Source organism: Centropristis striata, chromosome 3, assembly GCF_030273125.1.
Source record: "Centropristis striata isolate RG_2023a ecotype Rhode Island chromosome 3, C.striata_1.0, whole genome shotgun sequence".
In the NCBI taxonomy this organism is placed as follows: Eukaryota; Metazoa; Chordata; class Actinopteri; order Perciformes; family Serranidae; genus Centropristis; species Centropristis striata.
This window is the reverse complement of record NC_081519.1, coordinates 37476926-37496791: the sequence shown is the minus strand read 5'-3', so window position 1 is coordinate 37496791 and position 19866 is coordinate 37476926. Positions and strand designations below refer to the sequence as shown.

At 39.8% G+C, this 19866-nt stretch overlaps 1 protein-coding gene across 1 annotated transcript in view; it reads left to right on the top strand.

The window, feature by feature from the left end:
• Positions 1-19866, top strand: part of LOC131968561 (cadherin-22-like) — a 164309-nt gene that overhangs the window by 111248 nt on the left and 33195 nt on the right. Inside the window, exons 5-9 of the mRNA XM_059329493.1 lie at positions 1718-1837; positions 5401-5568; positions 7622-7803; positions 9442-9698; positions 14311-14447. Of these exons, the coding sequence (XP_059185476.1) occupies positions 1718-1837; positions 5401-5568; positions 7622-7803; positions 9442-9698; positions 14311-14447 (864 nt within the window). The remainder of the gene's footprint in view (positions 1-1717; positions 1838-5400; positions 5569-7621; positions 7804-9441; positions 9699-14310; positions 14448-19866) is intronic.

Sequence of the window (19866 nt, the reverse complement as noted above, 5' to 3'; positions counted from 1 at the left end):
TTCTTAAAGATTTAGAGGGACTCAGCAGATGTGGCCCAATTTCAACAAAACTGCAGCAAACCACAAACCGTACATGTACACGTGTGAGCTATTTTAATGTCTTGACCATGAACTGCTCATATGTGTCGTTATGGGTGGTACTGACGTCTGACCTATTCTATCATTTAGGTTGGAAATCATGTTGCCTTTTTCACACCAATTGTTTTTAGGATTGTTTACCTTTAAGCTAATTTGTCACATTGTACAAAATAGCAGCACAATAGCACGCCCTCATTTGTTTCAGCCATAATCATAGACAGGTGAAGTGCTGCATCATATGGTAGCTATATGTCCGCATACCACCGGACCTAATTACATACATGGAGGACAAAATAAGAGCTATAGGTGACATAAACAGGATAGTGATCTGAGCTGTCTGATTTAATGACCGGGTGACTTCAATGATAATACACTTGCCTTCCTCCCCCTCTTTCCCCCTGAGGACCACCATTGGATGACAGGAAACAAACAGTGCTCTGACACTTCCTGCTAATTAGCATCATTAGCATATGGCCATTATGTGGCTGGACAGTAGCATGACAGGGCTCTGAGAAAGGCTACAGCGATGACCTTTGGTGGATAACACCAGCTGTCAGTAATTACCCATAGCATTGGCCAGAGGGATGGAGACAAAGACCCACTTCTTGTCCTTGAGGACCTACATTATGGCGCCCAGGAATGTCTCCCTTTTTTATTTTCTGTTTTTCCTGTAATTGAAATTATTATAGAAATAAAGAAATGTGCTCTCTTGCTAAAAGGCAAGCATATGGCTGTTTCTTAACCTAAAAATGAAGAACTTTAACGTTTTAAGTGCTTTTTGCCGAGCTTTAACTAAAAAGTGTGACTAAACGGAAGAGATGCGCCAGTGTATTTGCTGCCGGAGGCTTGTGTATGCACGCTGTTGACAAATATACTACACTGAGTGGGAAATAATGACTTTAACATTGCACCACAAATCCAAATTTTGAGGCTTCATGTGGAAATGACTCCATTCTCTGCCTAAGTGCCGGTAATCACCAGTAATTGTTTGTTGTAGATTCCTTGAGCTTCTAACAGTCTTTGAAAATATAATGTTGACTCTATGACTCCATGTTTCCTTTCATCTCTGAGCGCAACTTCTGTGCCGATGAGAGGCAAAACAACTCTCAGCATCAGTGTAGTGAAAAGGTAATTTAAAACATCAAAAAATTTGTTTAGAGAATTATGTGCATAGAGATGAAATAGCTACCTGGTGCAATGATACCCACATGCATTAACCTCCCTCTACCAAGTATAATCACAGACAAGTATGCATGAGCACACACACACACAGGTGGGTTCACAAACTCATATGTGTGTTATTGCTTCTATACTTGTGAGTCCTCTTTGTTGATATGATGCATTCTCTTGCCCTCAACTTTAACCATCATAAGAATATACAAAGTACACAAAGTTTCATTTGGACAATAAGATGTAACCCGTAAACCACTCTTTGGTTCTACACCTTTTTGCCTCTGTCTTCACAAAGATAAAAGTACACACACACACACACACACACACAAAAAACATATCCAGTGAGAGTATGAGAGTACACACTAACCTTAGTAAATTCTAGCATTTGTCCAAGGTTCCCCAGTGGCCTTCTCCTGCCTCAGAAGCTTTCTTGGTTTGTTTTGACACAATGTTGTCTCTTCAACAGGGACGTCCGTTATGAAGGTTACTGCATCAGATGCTGACGACCCTACCTACGGCAGCAGTGCCAGAGTGGTGTACAGCGTACTGGATGCAGAAAAGATTTTCACTGTTGACAGACACACAGGTAAGAATGATAACAGCCACACATTCAGCCCTCTGTAGACATGTTTTTTTCTTTTTTTTTCTGATAACATTTTCTCCTTCTTTTCTCAGCAAAACGTTAATCAATCTTAAGCCCGGAGACCATAATTCCCAGATCAATCAAAATTCTTGGCCAAAAACATAAAATCAATCGGCCAAAACAAGCAACTTTATAAAGTTTTAGACAATAACTACTGGCTCCTTTTAGCAAATGCTCAAAATAACATATGGCATAAATGACTTGGCTCAACATAGTGTTTAGTGCTGCCTTCAAGCCTCAAACTTATGCTACCTGGGCATTCAAGGCAAGGGAAAAAAATGCCAATTTCACTTATCAATTTTTCTTGTTTCAAAAGTGTATTCATACGTTTCCTTGCAGACTTCTGTTATGGATGAAGGAATAGCACATTTGTCTTAGTAATCACCTATCTGCCCCAGCTATATAATGGAAAATTCCCTGTTCCCCTTCTGGTTAAGGAATGACCCATAGTCTTTCAGGAGTAGCTTAGCATCAGTTTTGCCTCTGAATGCCCCCCCAGGGAAAAGCACTAAAGTTTTAATGATTTCTTTTTTGGTCTCAACCACTTTGATTTGGTCAGCCCGGGTGTGTGGATGATAAATGGCTCTGCCTTGGTGGGACTAGCTAGGAGACTGGATGGTTCATTCCAGCCTCTTTCTCAGGACCTGCATTACACCACCCCCCTTTTCCCATTTGTAGGCAGACGGGCCAGCCTAATAGGTGCAAGTCGAGAAGGTCAAAATGAAGAGGAGACAAAACAGCTGTGAAATCTGCCTCATTAATATCACTCTCACTCCCCTGACAACAAACTGACTGCGTCACTGTGTTTTGTCGCTTTGGCCATACCGGAATTGTCTGCAGGTGTTTTTTCAAATATCTGAGTCAAAGGTGTGATTTTACAGGAACTGAACCATACACTGTATATGAGGACATATCACATTTTGAAAAGCAGTACAATCAACAACACATTTATATGTATTAAATCCTGCTTTGAAATTCCATTGCTGATTATTTTATTGCTGTTGAAATTGAAGAATAGACTAAAAAAACATGCTCCTGTAACCTTTATCCAGGAAGACAGTATCTGATATCAACTTCAGTGGTTTATGAAAATGTTTTGCAGAAATCTGAACATCCCATTCTGGCAGATGCAAAAGGCAAGCTGACACCGTGGCCTTCCAAAAACTGTTTCTTTTCAAGTCTTAAAGCAGCCAAGGCTCAAATGGCAGGATAGGTGGATTCGTGAAGAGTGGAAGAACATTTCATTGCCTACTGAGATGAAAACAGAAATGCATTTGAAGTGAGAAAAAAGCAAAAAAATATATTGGACCATCATAATTTATTGTATATTAATGTATTGCATTACTATACTGGAGCTGCTCTATTTCACAGTGGGTGTACACGGTCCTATTACTCGGTTAAATTGGTTAATGTTAAGGCTGCGTGATATGCATCGGAATACGGACTGCAGAGAGTAGGCTCACTGCATTCATGAATACAGACCATGTAGACTCATCTACATATAGTTTCTATCATAATGTTAGAGCAATGGTGCTGTACACTCGCTGCGGATTGGGGCTTTACTTGTGACAGCCCTAATTTAGATGCATCCCCTCTGGCCTTTGGTGGATGAAAGAGGAGCATGTCATCTGTCTCCCTCCTTAACTCCAGTGCTGCATGTACTGTATTTTGGCTACTCATAGAACATGGCCCTGGGCTAAATGTGACTGGAATCAGTGAGTTGTGTACCCAACACAATGCAAACCTTTGGGAGTGAGACAGCACACCAAGCCCAGGAAATGCATCAACAGATTCTGATGTGGAAAATCCCAAGGGGTAAAGTGGAATTATATTACTACTTCACAGTAAACCAGCCAGCTACTGATGCTGCTGTGGCTGCTGCTGGGCCAACAAGGAAAATGTCTCTTTTAAACCAAGGAGGACTATATACTAGTTTGTGAAACAGATATAGAAGAAAAAGAGAGACCACAGTACTGGATGTTTAATTTAACTAAGCAAATGTCTTAAATTGTCCACCTAACAATAACCAAATAGGAACCTTCAGCGCTGCAAAATGAAGCTGATGCAAAAACCTGAGGTTGGCTCCAAAAGCAAGTCAACCCTCATAGACCCCCATGTTAAAATGACCAACTTTAAAGCAGTATTAAACATGTTTACAGCCTGGTATAACAAGAGATTTTGGTTTCCATAGCCAATTTCCCCTTGAGGGGGTTGGATTTTTTTTATAACTCATCCATTTTTATTATAATAAGGCTTAAAGTTATGCATAATTTAGGGCATGGCTTTGAGTGACAGATGGGTGACCTCACAGGTTGTTCGCCGCTGCATTCAGCCCGCCTCAGCTCACCCACGCTACACCTCCTTGCCCCTTTGTTTTTGATTGACCAGGAGATAGGAGTCAGGCACTGAGTCAGACATAATTTCGGTTTTCCATAAACCCATGGGTGATGTCACGGACACTACAATACCATCTGCTCACACTTTGTTGTAAATGTGATTTACAACCAAATTGGGTGAAAACAATTACTTTGTTTTTTTCAAAAATCAACAAAAACATTTGTTCATCACCCGTATTTATCAAATAAAATAATCAAATTTGAAACAGGATGGTGCATCTTCGGTGTCAAAATCTTCTCCTGCAGCTGGCATGTTTTTCTTCCTTGATGCACTTACTAATGAGACAGTACGGCAAATTAGTGAGGTCAAAAGTTGCCAGCGCTCTCTGCTATTTAAAAAAAGAGCATCACAGCTCATTTTTCATCTCACTGATTTGAATGGTCACATATTTGTATTGCGGATTAACTATTTCACAAAGCATTGTTACATGCCTCGAACAGAGTCAAATCTAACAGAACCTTTTTAATAGCACCGGACAGGCTGTCTGCTGTCTCTACCACGTTTACATTTCATAATAATTCTTTAAATTTGAAGACCAGTGGGACTCCAATAATGGCCTGCTTTTAACTGACAATAACTCTGTTTAAATGTAACAGAATGTGCACTCCAGAGCAAATGAAACCATTGAATTTGGAGTTGCTTGTCTTTCTGCACCCAACTCACTCACTACATGATATCACTTTTTCTATGTCCCTCGGTTGCTCTTTGGAAATCCACTTCTCAGGTTTGAGTGTGGTCTTACACACCACGGAGGAGCTGTGATGCTATTCAGGGTGGCTGAGGCCTTCATTCTGCCCCTATATATTATTCATTTTAATACAGCTGAGCCATAAAATGGTGTATGAGCAGAGGCGCAAATATGACACAATCTCTTCCATCCAGCCAGTCTGAGGAGGTGAAATGGAATGTGCTGCACTTGTGTCTCCATAATACAGTGCTTAGCAGAAGTTGATATTCATACTGAGAATGGAAATATAGTTGGTTGTTGCATAAGTGCTAACTGCTAATGTAACCTTTTCCATTGGCCTCACTTACTACTCCTACTCTCCCCCACTTTCTCTTTCTAACTCTCTGCCTCCCTCCTTCAATCTCTATCCCTCAATCTTTAGGGATCATCATGACAGCAGTGGCAGATTTGGACCGCGAGACACAGGATCGGTATGAGTTGGTCGTCAAGGCAACGGACATGGCAGGACAAATGGGCGGTCTCTCCGGCTCCACCACGGTGACCATAGTGATCACAGACGTTAATGACAACCCACCGCGCTTCCCACAGAGTGAGTGTCTCCCGCACATGATCTTACTTAAGGCGAAGAAGGAGATGGCGAGACATGGGAGGAGAAAGGGGGGACAGAAAATAGTCAGAAATGACTGAGAATGTAGAAGGCTGAAGTGAGAGCACAGGCAAGGGAGGAAAGTAATGAGAAATGTGAAAGCCAACACATAGAAACACAGAGAAGATGATAAAAGACAACACGGTATAATTTGCAATCTGCAGGCCGCTGACACCAATAAGCAATGGCAGCATCAGCAACCATACTAAATGGCCTGCATGTCGCCTGAGAAAGTCAACTAACTTAAATTTATTGCCCAATCAAACCTGCAGCCCATAACAAAGTAGTCTATCAAATGTGGAGAATTGATACGTTCCACTGCACAATTGATCATTCTTTTTAAGCGAGTCTCAAGAGAGGAATCAATACGTTTGATTGTTCCTTTATAGTAATGTTATGCTTTATGATGGTGCGGTGGGTTTTGGGCCCAATGGTCTTTACTGCAACACATGCATGACTGGCAGAGTTAAAACACACAGCTAAAAAGGCAACCTTTCTCACTACGGTATCTTTGAAGGAAACCGCTAAAGAGTATATTATATTATTGACATAATGCACCAACAGAAGTACATGTGGCACAATAAAAAGTGGCAATTCACTAGCACGTAATGTGTTATCTTTTGAGGTAATTTACATGTTCACATGATAAATTCTTCTTCTAACTGAATAATAATTTATTTTATGAATAAAGTGGTACTTATCCTTCTTGTTTTCATGACAACTTCTCTATTCCACCTGCTTTTTTGGGGTTAAACCATAACGCTATTACTTTTGTTACAGCTGGGGGAACAGCATCTGACAGCCTGGTTGATTGTATTTGATATGTCTCCACACACTACCTTATTTCTGTATAAATCCTTTTTTCATCTCAGTAAATCATATTTACCCAGTCAGAGGGATAAACCCTGCAGGATTAGAGTATCTCCACTGTATAGTATGGGGAATAGATAGAGTTTGGGAAGCGGCTTTATAAATAAGATGCAAAGGAAGATGGCATCCTGTATATTGAAGGACTTTGATGTTTCCACATTATTTCTCTCTTGGGGACAATAAAGTTTTATCTTCTTGCTTTTATCTTTTTATCTTGTTCATAATGAACTCGGGCAGATATTATTAATTTTCTCCGGTCTGATCTGTTATTAAAAATATAACTTTAGAGTTAAGATTGACAACATGTGTCAGCACAGATTAAAGTTATCATATAATTCACATACTTTTACTTTATATTATACATGCTTTTTATTATTACTGTATTTCCATGAATACTACAGTTGTGCGTAATATTTTTATATTTACATTGTGACAGGGACATAATATATAAATACTGTCTATAACCTCTCATAAGTTTAAGTTCTCTCAGGAAAACAAACAAACACAAAAAATATATATTAATAAAAAAATCCAGTATAAAGTAATTTATGTAAGGTGCCTAGAATGTATGTATAGGTCTTATAAAAACATAATAGATAATATAAATCTATCTATGTGTCTGTATCTTGAGCTGCTGTGACAACTAAATTTCCCCACTGCGGGATAAATAAAATCATATCTTAGCTTATCTTATCTTAATGGTTCAAATGTGAATTTTAAGTGATACACAACTTTATGGAGTAAATCGTTGTTCAAGGACTGCTTGAAGTTGTTGATGCTGTTCTTTCATTATTATTCTATCCCAACTTCATTTTTCCATTACCTGTCTCTTCTCCCCTTTAGCTTCTTTATCTGTGTTACCCTCTCATCCCTTCCTCCCCTCACTTTTCTGTCTCTACTCCCTATCCATCTCTTCTACCAATATCCTCAAATCCCATCCTCTTTTACCACCAACAACCATCCATCTCATCTTTTCTCCGTGTAACTTTTGTCTCTCATCCTTCTATTTTTGTGGTTATTTCTACACCTACACTGTAGTTTGTTTTTGTTGCTTTGCTAAACCTGACTCTCCTTGTTTTATCCGTCAATATGATCTCAACCTCCGGCTACCTGCTCCGCGTACCAGAGATGTACCAGTTTTCTGTGTCAGAGGGGGCATCTGTGGGGACACCGGTTGGACGCGTCATCGCCACCGACGCAGACATGGGAGAGAACACAGACATGACCTATTTGATCAAAGAGGAAGGGGACCTCTTTAAGGTCACTACAGATGTAGAGACACAGGAAGCCATTGTCTCCATTAAGAAGGTACATCTGCCTTTAGACAACAACAACAGCAGTGCAACATTTCTCTGTTAAGCCAATATTGATTTTTTTTCCCAGTATAGAGGGAAAAAACATGCAAACACACTCAATTTTCTTTAACTCCTGAATGATCCAATGGCCCGCCAACAGGAACAGCTGACTTTTTACTTCAGAGTCTGTAGTGGGCTCCACTGAGGACAGGCAAAAACTGGTTTCTTGACATCTGACCTAAAGACATCCGAGTGGGTCCTGTGGCTACTCAAGAGATCCCTTTATAGACATGCCCACTTTATGCTAATCCCATGCAGATTTTTTTTAAGTCTTGGAACTGCATAAATTGTGAACGGATGGAAAGCTGAGACTGTTGTGTATTCATGTGTGATGATGTTAGTCCCCATAGTAACCAGTTCCTTGTAGTTAGGCCATTTTTTAAGACTTGACCTCACTGTGTAAAATGACCTGTTGTGACCTCGAGCATAATCACAGCCTCATGAAATTTTTACTGCCACAAACAAGATACCTATGGGACCCATTCAGAGGATGTGTAATGTTCCTAGGCATCTTGACAAGTTTTTCAGCAGTTTCCAAAAAAGAAGTAATTGACATTTAATGCAGAAATCTCAAGAATGTTAAACGCCTTTCCTACCAAATCACATCACATATATTTCTATAATGTTCCTCACAGTCTTGAGTAGTCTCTTTTCATTGCAAACCAGTGTTTGGTGATTCAGTCTCTTTTCTCTACAGCATGAGAAATGCTTCATATGAGCTAGCTAAAGTTTATTTTCTCCTTGTGCTAAAATTGTACAAACAATTTTGTTTGCAACTTTGTCATAAATGAGAATCAGGAGATGGGTAATTTTTGCTGAAAAGGGTGACTCAGAAAATCAGGGTAGCTACCATTACCAGGTAGGCTACTTTGTTTTTTACTTAATCTTTAAATAATATCCCAAGCTTCCTCGTCACACACACACAGCAGTCTCCACCATCTCTGGCAGAATCTAATGAAAAGTGATTGAGAATCTGTTGGCTAGAAATCAACAAGTGACTGGGCCTCTGCTGGTTAGCAGTTAAGGGTTATTTTGCTGCCAGCAGCTAAATCCTTTTCGTCAGTAAGCTGAATAGCTCTTAGGCTCTGTTCACACAGAAGAACTCAATGTGTGCTGAGGAGAGGGAGAAAAGGAAAGATGATTGGTCTTTGATGAGTAATGATCATTGGTTTCTCACTGTGGTTTGACAGGTACTGTCAGGGCCATGTTTCTTCAAAAGTTCAACTTTTTTAACTTTTCTTCACCTTGAAATAAAATGCAGAAATGCTGGCAATAGCATCTTTTCATTGAAATACACACATGTCAGAAGTGGTTTTCCTAAATGACACATTGCTGTTGTGAATGGTGCCTAATGGCAGAATGAACATGCGACTCTCAGCCTGCAGCAGTGTTTTACATCAATGAACTGTCAACCATTTGTCAGTCTTAATCATTCTAGCTAGCACTGGGGTTGACCTAGTAGTTACTTGGTGCTACAGACTAGACAAACTTGAACGAGAACTGATATGTGTACATTGTTGCATGGCTAAAAGCTGCCACTAAAATGGATTTTGGAGATTTTTCTTGAAACAGAATTTTCTTTTTCTTTCAGCCGCTGGACTTCGAGAGCAAGCGCACACACAATGTCGTGGTGGAGGCAGTAAACAAGCATGTTGACCCTCGCTTTCAGGACCTGGGTTCCTTCCGGGACCAGACAATTGTCCGCGTCAGCGTGTCGGATATAGACGAGCCACCCATCTTTCAGCCAGCAGAGGGCGATATCATGGAAGTGCAGGAGGATGCCAAAGTAGGAGCGCTTGTTGGCGTCGTCACTGCCAGGGATCCAGATGTGAAGAATAAACCTGTCAGGTACGGCAAGGGCATGAAGACCAACTCTGAGAGCACACGTCTCTACCAAAGCCATGCCCTTTCATGCAATAATATTGAAAGAAAACAAGGAAATTATTTTTGTATCCTCTCCATGATTCAGATCTGCTTCAAATGTTTTTGGGTTATTTCTTGGCCCATTACCCCCACACCATTTCATGAAAATCAGGCCAGTAGTTTTTCTGAACATAACATTGGTTAAATATAATGGATTGAGTGGACTGGAGCTTTAAAAGGAGAGAATTGTTTCTGACCCAATAGTGCTGGGGTTGTACTGGTGTACATGTGTGATTTGATTTGATAATAATATAAATGAAAATCATTTGGCTGTGTCAAAGATGTGGTATATAAAAGAAAGAATAAAAATGCAGAAATAAGATTAAAACAGTACTTAGATACAGTAGACTCACAGCTGCTTTTCGGAACAGTAGGTAGCCTGATAAAATATATCAACCAAAACATTGGCAATAAAGTATTGCTGTAGAAATATTACTGCTAAGTATAAGTTTTGCATGACAATGACTGCCTCATTTTTATGTAGCTTGGATGGACTGCCACACTGCAGCACTGCCACATGGGCAGCCACTCCACAGCCCACTATCATGTGCTTAATGCATCCCACATGAATTGTATATTACTTTGCAACTATAGATACATTTTTATTGGAACAAAATTGGTACTATGAAAAATGTAACTTTAAAGAACTATAACTCTTTAGCTGCAAGTACATACATGGGTAGCATTTTCTCTTGGAGATGGAGTGAAAGCCCAAGCAAACGGTGAACAGTCGGACTTGTGCAATGGATGAAGCTGCACTGTATGTCTCTTTTTTTCTCTCAGATCACCGTGTGTGATAAAAACAATATCATCTAGTAATCTTCTGTACCAAGGTCTGTGGTTTATGGGGCCTCAGAAGAGCAATTGCAGTGTGAGAGGGGAATGTAGATAAGGGCTAAGACAGTCTTACTGACAGAGTATACACCGACACACGCAGTGCCTGTGCAAATTACCTCGATTAAAAATGCATGAGGCTCAGAGTTCCAGGTGTAATAAAGTACAACACAATGGCAGAGCTGTCGTTCACCAGTGTCTTGGCAGCCTGGAGCTGAAAGTGTGCGTATGATACGTGTGGAAGCATATATGAGTGTGTGTGTGTGTGTGCGCATGTCTTTGAGTGAGTGAGTGAAAGGGAGGGAGGGGGGTTGGCCAGGAGCCACCTACTGGGCAAAGTAAGTGAGCTCATGGCGTCTGTCATTAGGCAACACCATAGACTGTATATAAAGATGGACAACCCAGCTCTACTTCCTCCCACTGTACAAAATGTAAGCTAAATTACAGATACAGGAGCTGAGATCTTGCACATTTGGAGCCAGAGTCCGGGCAGTAGTGATTGGTGGGTGAAGCCACTACATCGAGGTGACGCCCAATCATGATGTATTTTAATTGTTTTGCTTCATTTTTGTCCCATCTGCTTAAATGAAGATGGGTGAGATTTATGAATTATACTGCAGCCAGCCACCAGGTGGTGATCATTATGGTTTGGCTTCACTTTTGGGGATTAGCATGCTGGCCATTTTTGTAATACGGAGGAGAATTAGGGCCAGGTTGGAGAAAAAAATAATGAGGACATTTTCTTTTATTATGCAGTTTGAGAAAAAAGTCAAAATAACTAGTAAAAAGTTGAAATACAATGCAGAGAATGATGTCGAAATTCAGAAATAAAGTCAGCTTTTTGAGTTCTGTAAACTTGAAAAGATATTAGCAGAGAAACGGCACATCTATCTGAACAGTTAGGTAGACTGCAAGCTACAACATGATTTTCATAAATGTTATAAAATAAGCAATAACTTAAGCAATATTTAAGGGTGTAGCAGTACTAAAATCCCCCAACACATAAATGAGCTATTCTCGGTAGTAGGTTACAACAACTATTGTTTGAGGAAAACCTGCTTTTATGTAATTTATGCAAATTCTTTAGACATATATCAGATGTATTGAGGAAAATTTGGTTGTAGCTTGCCATCTACTTTACCGAACTCAAAAAGTTTACTTTATTCTCGACATTTTGACTTTTTTTCTCCTACCTGTCCCTAATTCTCTTCCGTATTATAAACAGTCTATGGTCAACACACCTTTATTTAAATCTGCATAATAATACACCCTGCAGGATGACGTTTTAGTGTTAAATCTGCATGTGCTGTGGATTCGATCAGCAAGACCACCTTCTGTTGGTGATAGATTCATTCTGCCACAATAAAAAAAACAAGCTGCTGCAAATGGAACCACCAAGTCTGACATCCAAGGATGCAAGCAGGTTATCAAACACCTAGCAGCTTAGATGCACTTGTCAAAAGATGCTCTTTGATAAAAAACACACCAAAGATAAAACGATTAGTATCTAGTTTAAAGGACATAAATATTACTCTGCCTATGATTTCGATGTGGAGCAGCCAAGTTTGTTCTTTGTGGTGCAGGCGGATTCTGTTGGAAAGAGAGACAGCTTTTTGATTCTGATGGTGTGAGACTCAGTGTTTATGTTCAAAAGGATTGTTAAAAGACTAAAACCATGCTGATGATGCCCACCCCACTCGCAGCCCACAAAAACTGTCATGTCCTGGAAACCAAAGGATCATTTTTTGTTTACTTTAGCATAATACTGATGACAGGCATGCAGGGAGACAAGGATGCCCAAAACCAATTAAGGACTGGACTGAAAGAAAAATAAAGATAAAAACAAGATATTGTTCAACACAATTAGAGGTTTGGTGAAGGAGTGAAAAATCTAATGTTATTGCGTTTCAAGTGTCAGAAGTGTAAATGTATTCGAGCCAAATATAAACACTGTCCAAAGTGGGATGAATGATAGTATGTATAGACTGACAGATACAAGAAAACACAAACAGATTAATGTAAGCCAACCCATTTTTTCCAACTCATGCAGACACTTTGTCAGGACTCCTTGGCATCACTTAATAACACACTTATTAAGCTCTATCCACCAAATTATGATGTTCCACGACAGTCACAGAGTTAAATAGATGGGACAGGTTAATGTTGTAAATTCAAACAAAACTACCTGATTGGGTAACAAAATCCCTTGGTTAAGATTATGAAAAAGATCATGTTTGGGGTAAAAATATGTATCCTTGTTATCTAAGATTAAGGTTAAGATTAGGAATCCTTATTAGTTTTACAATGGGGAAATTCAGACTCTGGATTTAACCCATCATTTTGACACACCAGTGAACACATCATGCTTAGGAGCAGTGGGCAGCACATTTGTGCATGGACGGGGAGCTTTGTAAGGGGTTAGGTGACTTGCTCAAGGGCACTTCAGTCTTTGACCTGTCAGTCCTGGGATTCCAACTGGTGACCCTCCAGTTACAGGCCAGATTCCTAACCTCTAGGCCATGAACTGCCCAGTTAAGTAGAAATTGTAAATAACTCAAAAATCCAGTATTTGTTTGACCCATCCAACCACCACGCCCTCATCTGCTGGTGGACTCTGCTCATTTTCCTGCATCACGTGACTTCCAACACACAGCTAAAGCCACAAATGGGATTACATTACAGTTACCTGAAAGCCCTGTAGCCAGTATGCGACAAGCAGGAAACGACAACGTTTTGTGTAGGCTTCATGTTTGTCTGTGTGGAAGTGGGTAACCTTAGTTAAACAATGTGTGGTTTACTGTTGTTGTTAAATGAACAGGCAAAAACCTCAGACATAGATTATCCAAGCTGTATCATAATCAGTGAAAGAAAAACAACCCGAATCAGTTTCATACATTGACATTTGCAGACATGCATTGAATTAGAATGCAAATCTACGCCTACACTATTTTAACAATGACTGCATGATCAGAAACCTATTTAATCCATGTACTGTTCACCATACCACATCAATTTAGCATATGGCTCTCTTGACATTTTATTTTATATCTATAGCATGTGACCATTATTCTCATAAGACAGGAGAACGATGGAAAACTTGCAGGCATGTTTGTCAGAGAGGCCTTAAGAGCTTATAATGCCCATGGTACTTTATTATGGTTTATGTGGGCATGAGTAAGCCAGCCAGCTGTGTGCATGAGAGAGAGAGAGAGAGAGAGAGAGAGAGAGAGAGAGAGAGAGAGAGAGAGAGGTGAGGGAGAGGAAGTAAGAACAAAGAAACCTTTCAGCAGATTTTTGTTGACTCACCAATCTTTACTGAGCACCAGAACTAAAGATGTATTTGTGGTTTTTCTAGAGTGCACAATGAAAATTTAATGATTATTTTCTTACTCTGAATAGGTAAAGAAAAGGGTGACTATAACGGCTACGTGCAGTAAAGGGACAGAGTGGTACAAGAGTCACAGGACTGGTGACAAGACTGCAGTGAATGCCTTTAAAATATAATTACTTTAACCCTGGTCCCTTGAGTGTGAGTTGTTATTTTTTAGTTCAACTCTACAAGTCCTTGCTAGGCTCTTAAGATTAAAAAATAACTACATATAATAAACTGAGATGCCTGTGTAAATATTAACTAGCCCTCCTTCCCCTAACTCACCCATTTTCTTTCTCAACATCTATATATATTTTTTGTGTTATGTTACAGGTTCTCTATCGATCGGACAACTGATCAGGAGATGATCTTCCACATTGATCCTGATTCGGGTGCCATCACACTGGGAAAGAGATTGGACCGAGAGACTGCAGGCTGGCACAACATCACTGTGAGGGCTGTAGAAGCAGGTACATTGCTTCCTATTTCAGACTAAGCTTATCACACTTTGTACATCTTTATACTGCCGGGAAGAGTGTGATATTATTCATCATCTTGTGACTTTTTCACCTTGCCAACTTTCTGAAAGTTGGGCGAAACTACAGTGCAAAATCCAGTTCAACAAGTTTGTATAATTAACTCCACCAGGTACAATCTGAGCCAAAATTGGTTCATTTAAAGTCTTGACATTTTATATGCGAGACTTAACATGCCAAAAAGCCTTAAGATAATCATTAAAACAGCAATGAAATGAACAAATAGGACACATTCAACGGTAATCGTTCACAATTACATCAATTACGTTGATCTTGTAGCCATTTACTTCCCTTCTCACATCGGGGAAAGGCTAAATAAGTTATAACAGAACTTAGATGAAGGGCAACTAAAACTGCCCTAATAAAGAATACTTGTGTTTGTTAGAACAACTCATGGCCCGTTTTATAAAATAAGAAAGTTAAAATTGCTCTGATGATTGGCAAGCTTTGCCAACTCACAGTGCCTGCCAGTGATGGAGACTGTGCAAGTTGAATTAGCTCTCCCAACATTTGTCAACTCCCACAAGGGGTGATAAGAGGTGACAGACATCCTCAAACTGCTGTGATCATTAGCTACCAAAGCTTTTGGCTCATTCTCAGCCGAAGAGTGTTGTGGCTTTTAGCTTTGAGAGAGATAGGGAATGGGAAAGTAATGTGCTGTAGTCGGACAGCACTTAAATAGGCGTAAGATTGTGCTGTAAACAAAATTTATCACCTGGGGACTCGATATAGTAAGTGTCATGGGATGAAAATGGATTAATAACTCATAAAAATGCCAACATCAGTGACTGTAAGTAGGTAAATTTACAATATTCTGCATTTAATGGGATTCATTTGTGTAAGAGGTAGTTTTACATGCTGTAATGTACCAGTCAGAATTGAATATATTGTTAACAAACATTAATAACTTATCTTAAGTTAAGATTGTTGTTTTCAGTCATTTGTTTTAAATGTTTGTAATTGGGCCACACACAGCCTTTATAAAAGATGGGATGTAGTCAATGTGAGGTCACCCACTGGTTTGTGGACTACCATTTTTGTTTGGGATTTTAGTACTGGGTTTTTTGGACATGGGCAAAATACAATCAATATATACAGTACTACGCAAAAGCCTGTTTTGATAATGGGCTCTTTTATTTTGAAAAGACAAAGAGACTCCCTGCTGATCATAACAGCAACTCAAGTAAGATGATACTGTAAAGATAAGAAGTTCAATGTTTTATTTTTTAGCCCCCTAAGAAGCATGGGGTTAGTTTTCACAGTAATCTTGCATATTTAAGTGTGTTTTGTGTTTAAATAAGTTTTGTTTTTGTTAAAATTAAACCTAGTAACTCATGCTAGCAAGGTTTGATACAGTAAGCTAGTTTCTCTCAAATTAATAATCTTTTATTTCGGTGTGTTTTATAATTGTTATTGCAACTTTCAGTTTGCAAACTGTAGCTTTATCCAACTCAGCTCATTGGCTATTCACGTACGGCTGCAGAGCTGAACGATCTGCCGTGTTTCAGTTCAGTGAGTACTGATACGCAGTCAGACATAAAAATTAAAATTTAAAAATACACAGATCATATGAAAAATTCTACACGATAGATCAAATTCTTAAGGACCATTAATCGATCATCAATTAATTATTCCCATCCCTAATTATGAGGAGAGTGTGGAGCTGACTGAGAACCCCAGAACACAATGCATGCCCACCTATATTGGTAACCTGACTGCATGTGGTTCCTGGCTACACTGCACAAATTTAGCATCCATTATTTGAGGTAAACGTAAAAAAACAAGTTAATTCCTCTTTTAAATGTACACAGGTCAATGGATGCACATCGTTACAACTCTATTCTTATCGACAGGTCACCATGTTATCGACTTGTTAACCACAAGGTAGCAAAGCCCCCCAAAAATACCCTACTTGTTTTCTCTAAATGGGACCATAACTTACAGAATGAACATCATGCCATATTGAAAACAAGTAATTGAGATCATGGACACGTTAGGAAAAGGTTTATTGGGGAATAAATCAAGTCAAAATGAGGGTAATTTTTCCTAGGCTTCTTTTTGAATACAGGTTTTCCAAATTAGAAAGCTGTTTTTATATGTCTTGCAAACTCATCAAGGACATCCTAATCCTCAGTGGTAGCCATCAATGTCATCTCTCGGTTGCCGAGTGGAAAACACAGTGATTATTTTATCGCATGTCTTAGAGCTGACAAAAACATCACTGAAAATGAAGGAAGAGTTTACATTTTTTGTTCTCATTGGCTCCTTTTGTCACAGCAAAGAAAATGAAGAATGTAATAACTTGGGGGAGCTGGGAAGTTATTACTATACCATTAGAAGTAAACTTGAGAAAAGGAGGAGGCCTGGTATTCCCCACTTTTTCAATCTCATTCAGATGAAGTGATTTTGGGATTGCAGTGAAAGCAGAGGAGATTGCATTCTGCATCTAACTGGTATCCACCACTGCACACACAAAGCAGGAAAGAAACAATGCATATAAACAAAGCTGACTTTAAAATGTCTTCATATTTGTTCCTCTCTCATATAGCCTCAGACTGCGATTACACTAATAATCAATCCAGCCTAAACTGAACAGTAAGCAGTCTCACCCAACACAAACATTACGACGAAATTAGACTTTCTGAGTCTTCTTTTTTTTTTAGCTGTAATTCCCAGAGCAATTTGGGTGCTTTTGTGCTCTGCTCCTTTTGTGCTTGGCATTATGTCATAGGCACATTTTAATGTTAATTGAACATTTAAAGCGGGCATAACCCTCCCAATATCAGACATAAACACATGCCTGCACTTGATAGATAAAGCCTCTCACATTGCCTTCCAAGGAAACATCTGGACAGACAGAGTCAGTGGTCAACGGCATCAGAATTCCTATCCAGAGTGTTTCTTTATCACCAGTTAGCTCACGGAGTCCTGAGAGCTGTAGATGCACAGACAGGAGACAGGAGACAGAGAGAAAAAAAAAAAAGCACCGAGACATAGAAAAGCAAAAAGGCCACAAGAGAGATGGGAATAGAAGGGGGTGGGAGTTGTGAGGCGGCTAGCAAGAGTATTTTAAGAAAGGACTTCATTTTCGCCATAATGATTTTGTTCTTTTTTTTCTTGGGTCCCTCTGCTCATTAAAGCTGCAGAGCCACAAGGTCAACTTGTCTGAAGACATTGTTAAAACTAGAGTTTTGTGGCACAACCCTTAATTATTCCCCCAGTCCATTACTGACCTTTGAACTATTGCATTGCCACTGTAACAGTATTGGACAAGTGACAACAGCTTTGTGACAATGTTGGGAGCCTGTGCCCGAGGATTAACCCCGGCTACAAAACTGCAAGAAACGCACTAAATGTCAATTACTGCCCATGTGTCTGTGAACTAAGTAAAGATGTTTTCCAGTTCAAGTGCAAGTATGAGCAGATTGCACTGTGATGATACCCCACCAATCAAACACAAACATACACACATGCACACACAGCATGTTCTCAAATTCACCCAATTAAAATATGCATCCGCTAGCATCTCTTCCTACAGACGTTGTCACTGTAAAAGAGGAAACAAACTCTCATCTGTAAAGTGCTTGTCTCCCTTCCAAAGAACACAGAACCCCCTGAGTACAGGACGAGCATTTAACTGCACTGTCACTAGCCGGGGTACTCGTACTTCCTGACAGTCTTCTCCGTAGAAACATATCAGGGTAAGTTAGAGTGACATATAATTTTCGAGAACTGATAGCAAGTATGATATCACCGTGCAAAACTGCTTTCTTACCCAGACAGGTAGGTGGGAAAAAAAGAGCATCACCCTGAGGGTAAAAAGATACCGAAGTAGCTGGAAAGTCTTTATCTCTTGCACTGTTGCAGAGAAGAGACATTTTCTACGGCATAACTTTTCTCACCTGCTGTCTGGCAAACAAATGCTCGCCGTTTGATTCGTTTTGCCGTTAGAACATTATTCTCTCCGACTCTAAATGAATCACACACTTGTTGCAACATTGTGAAGGGAGATAAGTGTCTCCTTTCAATCACAGTTGGAAAATGCAAAAGAAAATGGATCTAAAAGAGGAGAAGGGGGGAAAAGCAAGTCCTATTTGCGGAGTACAATACGTGGTTCACAGGAAACTGAGAGTCAAAATGAGATGAAATTTGCTAAAGTACAAAACCGGGGATGTTATTTTTTACAAATTAGGCACCACAGAGTGTTTAAAGTGCCCTGCTTGGATGGATGTATTAGATGCTATTGTAGTGCAAAGCGCATCTGTCAACAAGGGTGGGGAGACATAATAATGTGTAATCAGGGACCAGAGGCTGTGACCTGAATGATGTGTACCGTTAGTCTGTCCTGTTATATAATTACTCACATGTCCTTACTGTCAGGGCAGTTGCAGCGGAGGAGGAGATTATGAATACTCAAACAGTTGTTTGATGTATTTTGTTTTCCTGCTTTTGGTACGTTGACATAATTGATTTGTCAAATTAGTGGTCATGCATAGTATAAAAAGTGCTTGTGGGAAAATTCTAGCATTCAAAGTCACAGAGTTGCATACTTTCATTGCATTAGTCTGAGAATGTCGCGGAGATGAATAGTTACATAGACATGAAAGTCATCAAGGTTATGTTAATGTTGTTGTTTGTTGTGTATTGATGTGCTTTAAAGAGTAAAGTCTTCACTGGGATAAATATCAAGTGAACTTTTTGTTTTGTTGCTTCATCATCTGGGGATTGATGATTCAAACTCCACTCAGAGAATTTTGATTAGACTTGATACATCCACTACAAGAGTGCAGCAAGTGTTCATAATCACATTATTGCACTGCTTTATTTGACTGTTATGAAACTTAGGGGAATGGCGTGTCTCCCGAGTGTGTTGTAGTGTAACACCTTCAAGATGATTGCTGTAGCTCAAGGCTACTTCATTCATTTAAATAGCGTGATGTTACAATATCAAGTCTCACTCTACCACTGCTCTACTTTCTAGTAGATCCAGTAGGTTGTCTTCAGCACACCCAATGGGCAGCTATGTTTACACGTATTGTTGGCGGCGCTCCAAGAGGCCATACTAATTCCATGTCCCTCCGCTACTCATCTCTCTGCACTGGCTCCAGGTCACAGCCAGCATCAAATTCAAAACCCTGTCTCTTGCTTACAAAACAACAACTGGAACAGCTGCGGCCTACCTGAGCTTCATGATTCAGGTCCACAAACCCTACCGCTCACTACGCTTTTCAAGTGAAAGGCGTCTGGCTGCTCCGCCACTGAAGGGTTCTATGTTTCAAACTAGACTCTTCCCCTCTGTAGTGCCCCGGTGGTGCAACAAACTTTTAAACTCCATCCGATCTGCTGAGTCCCT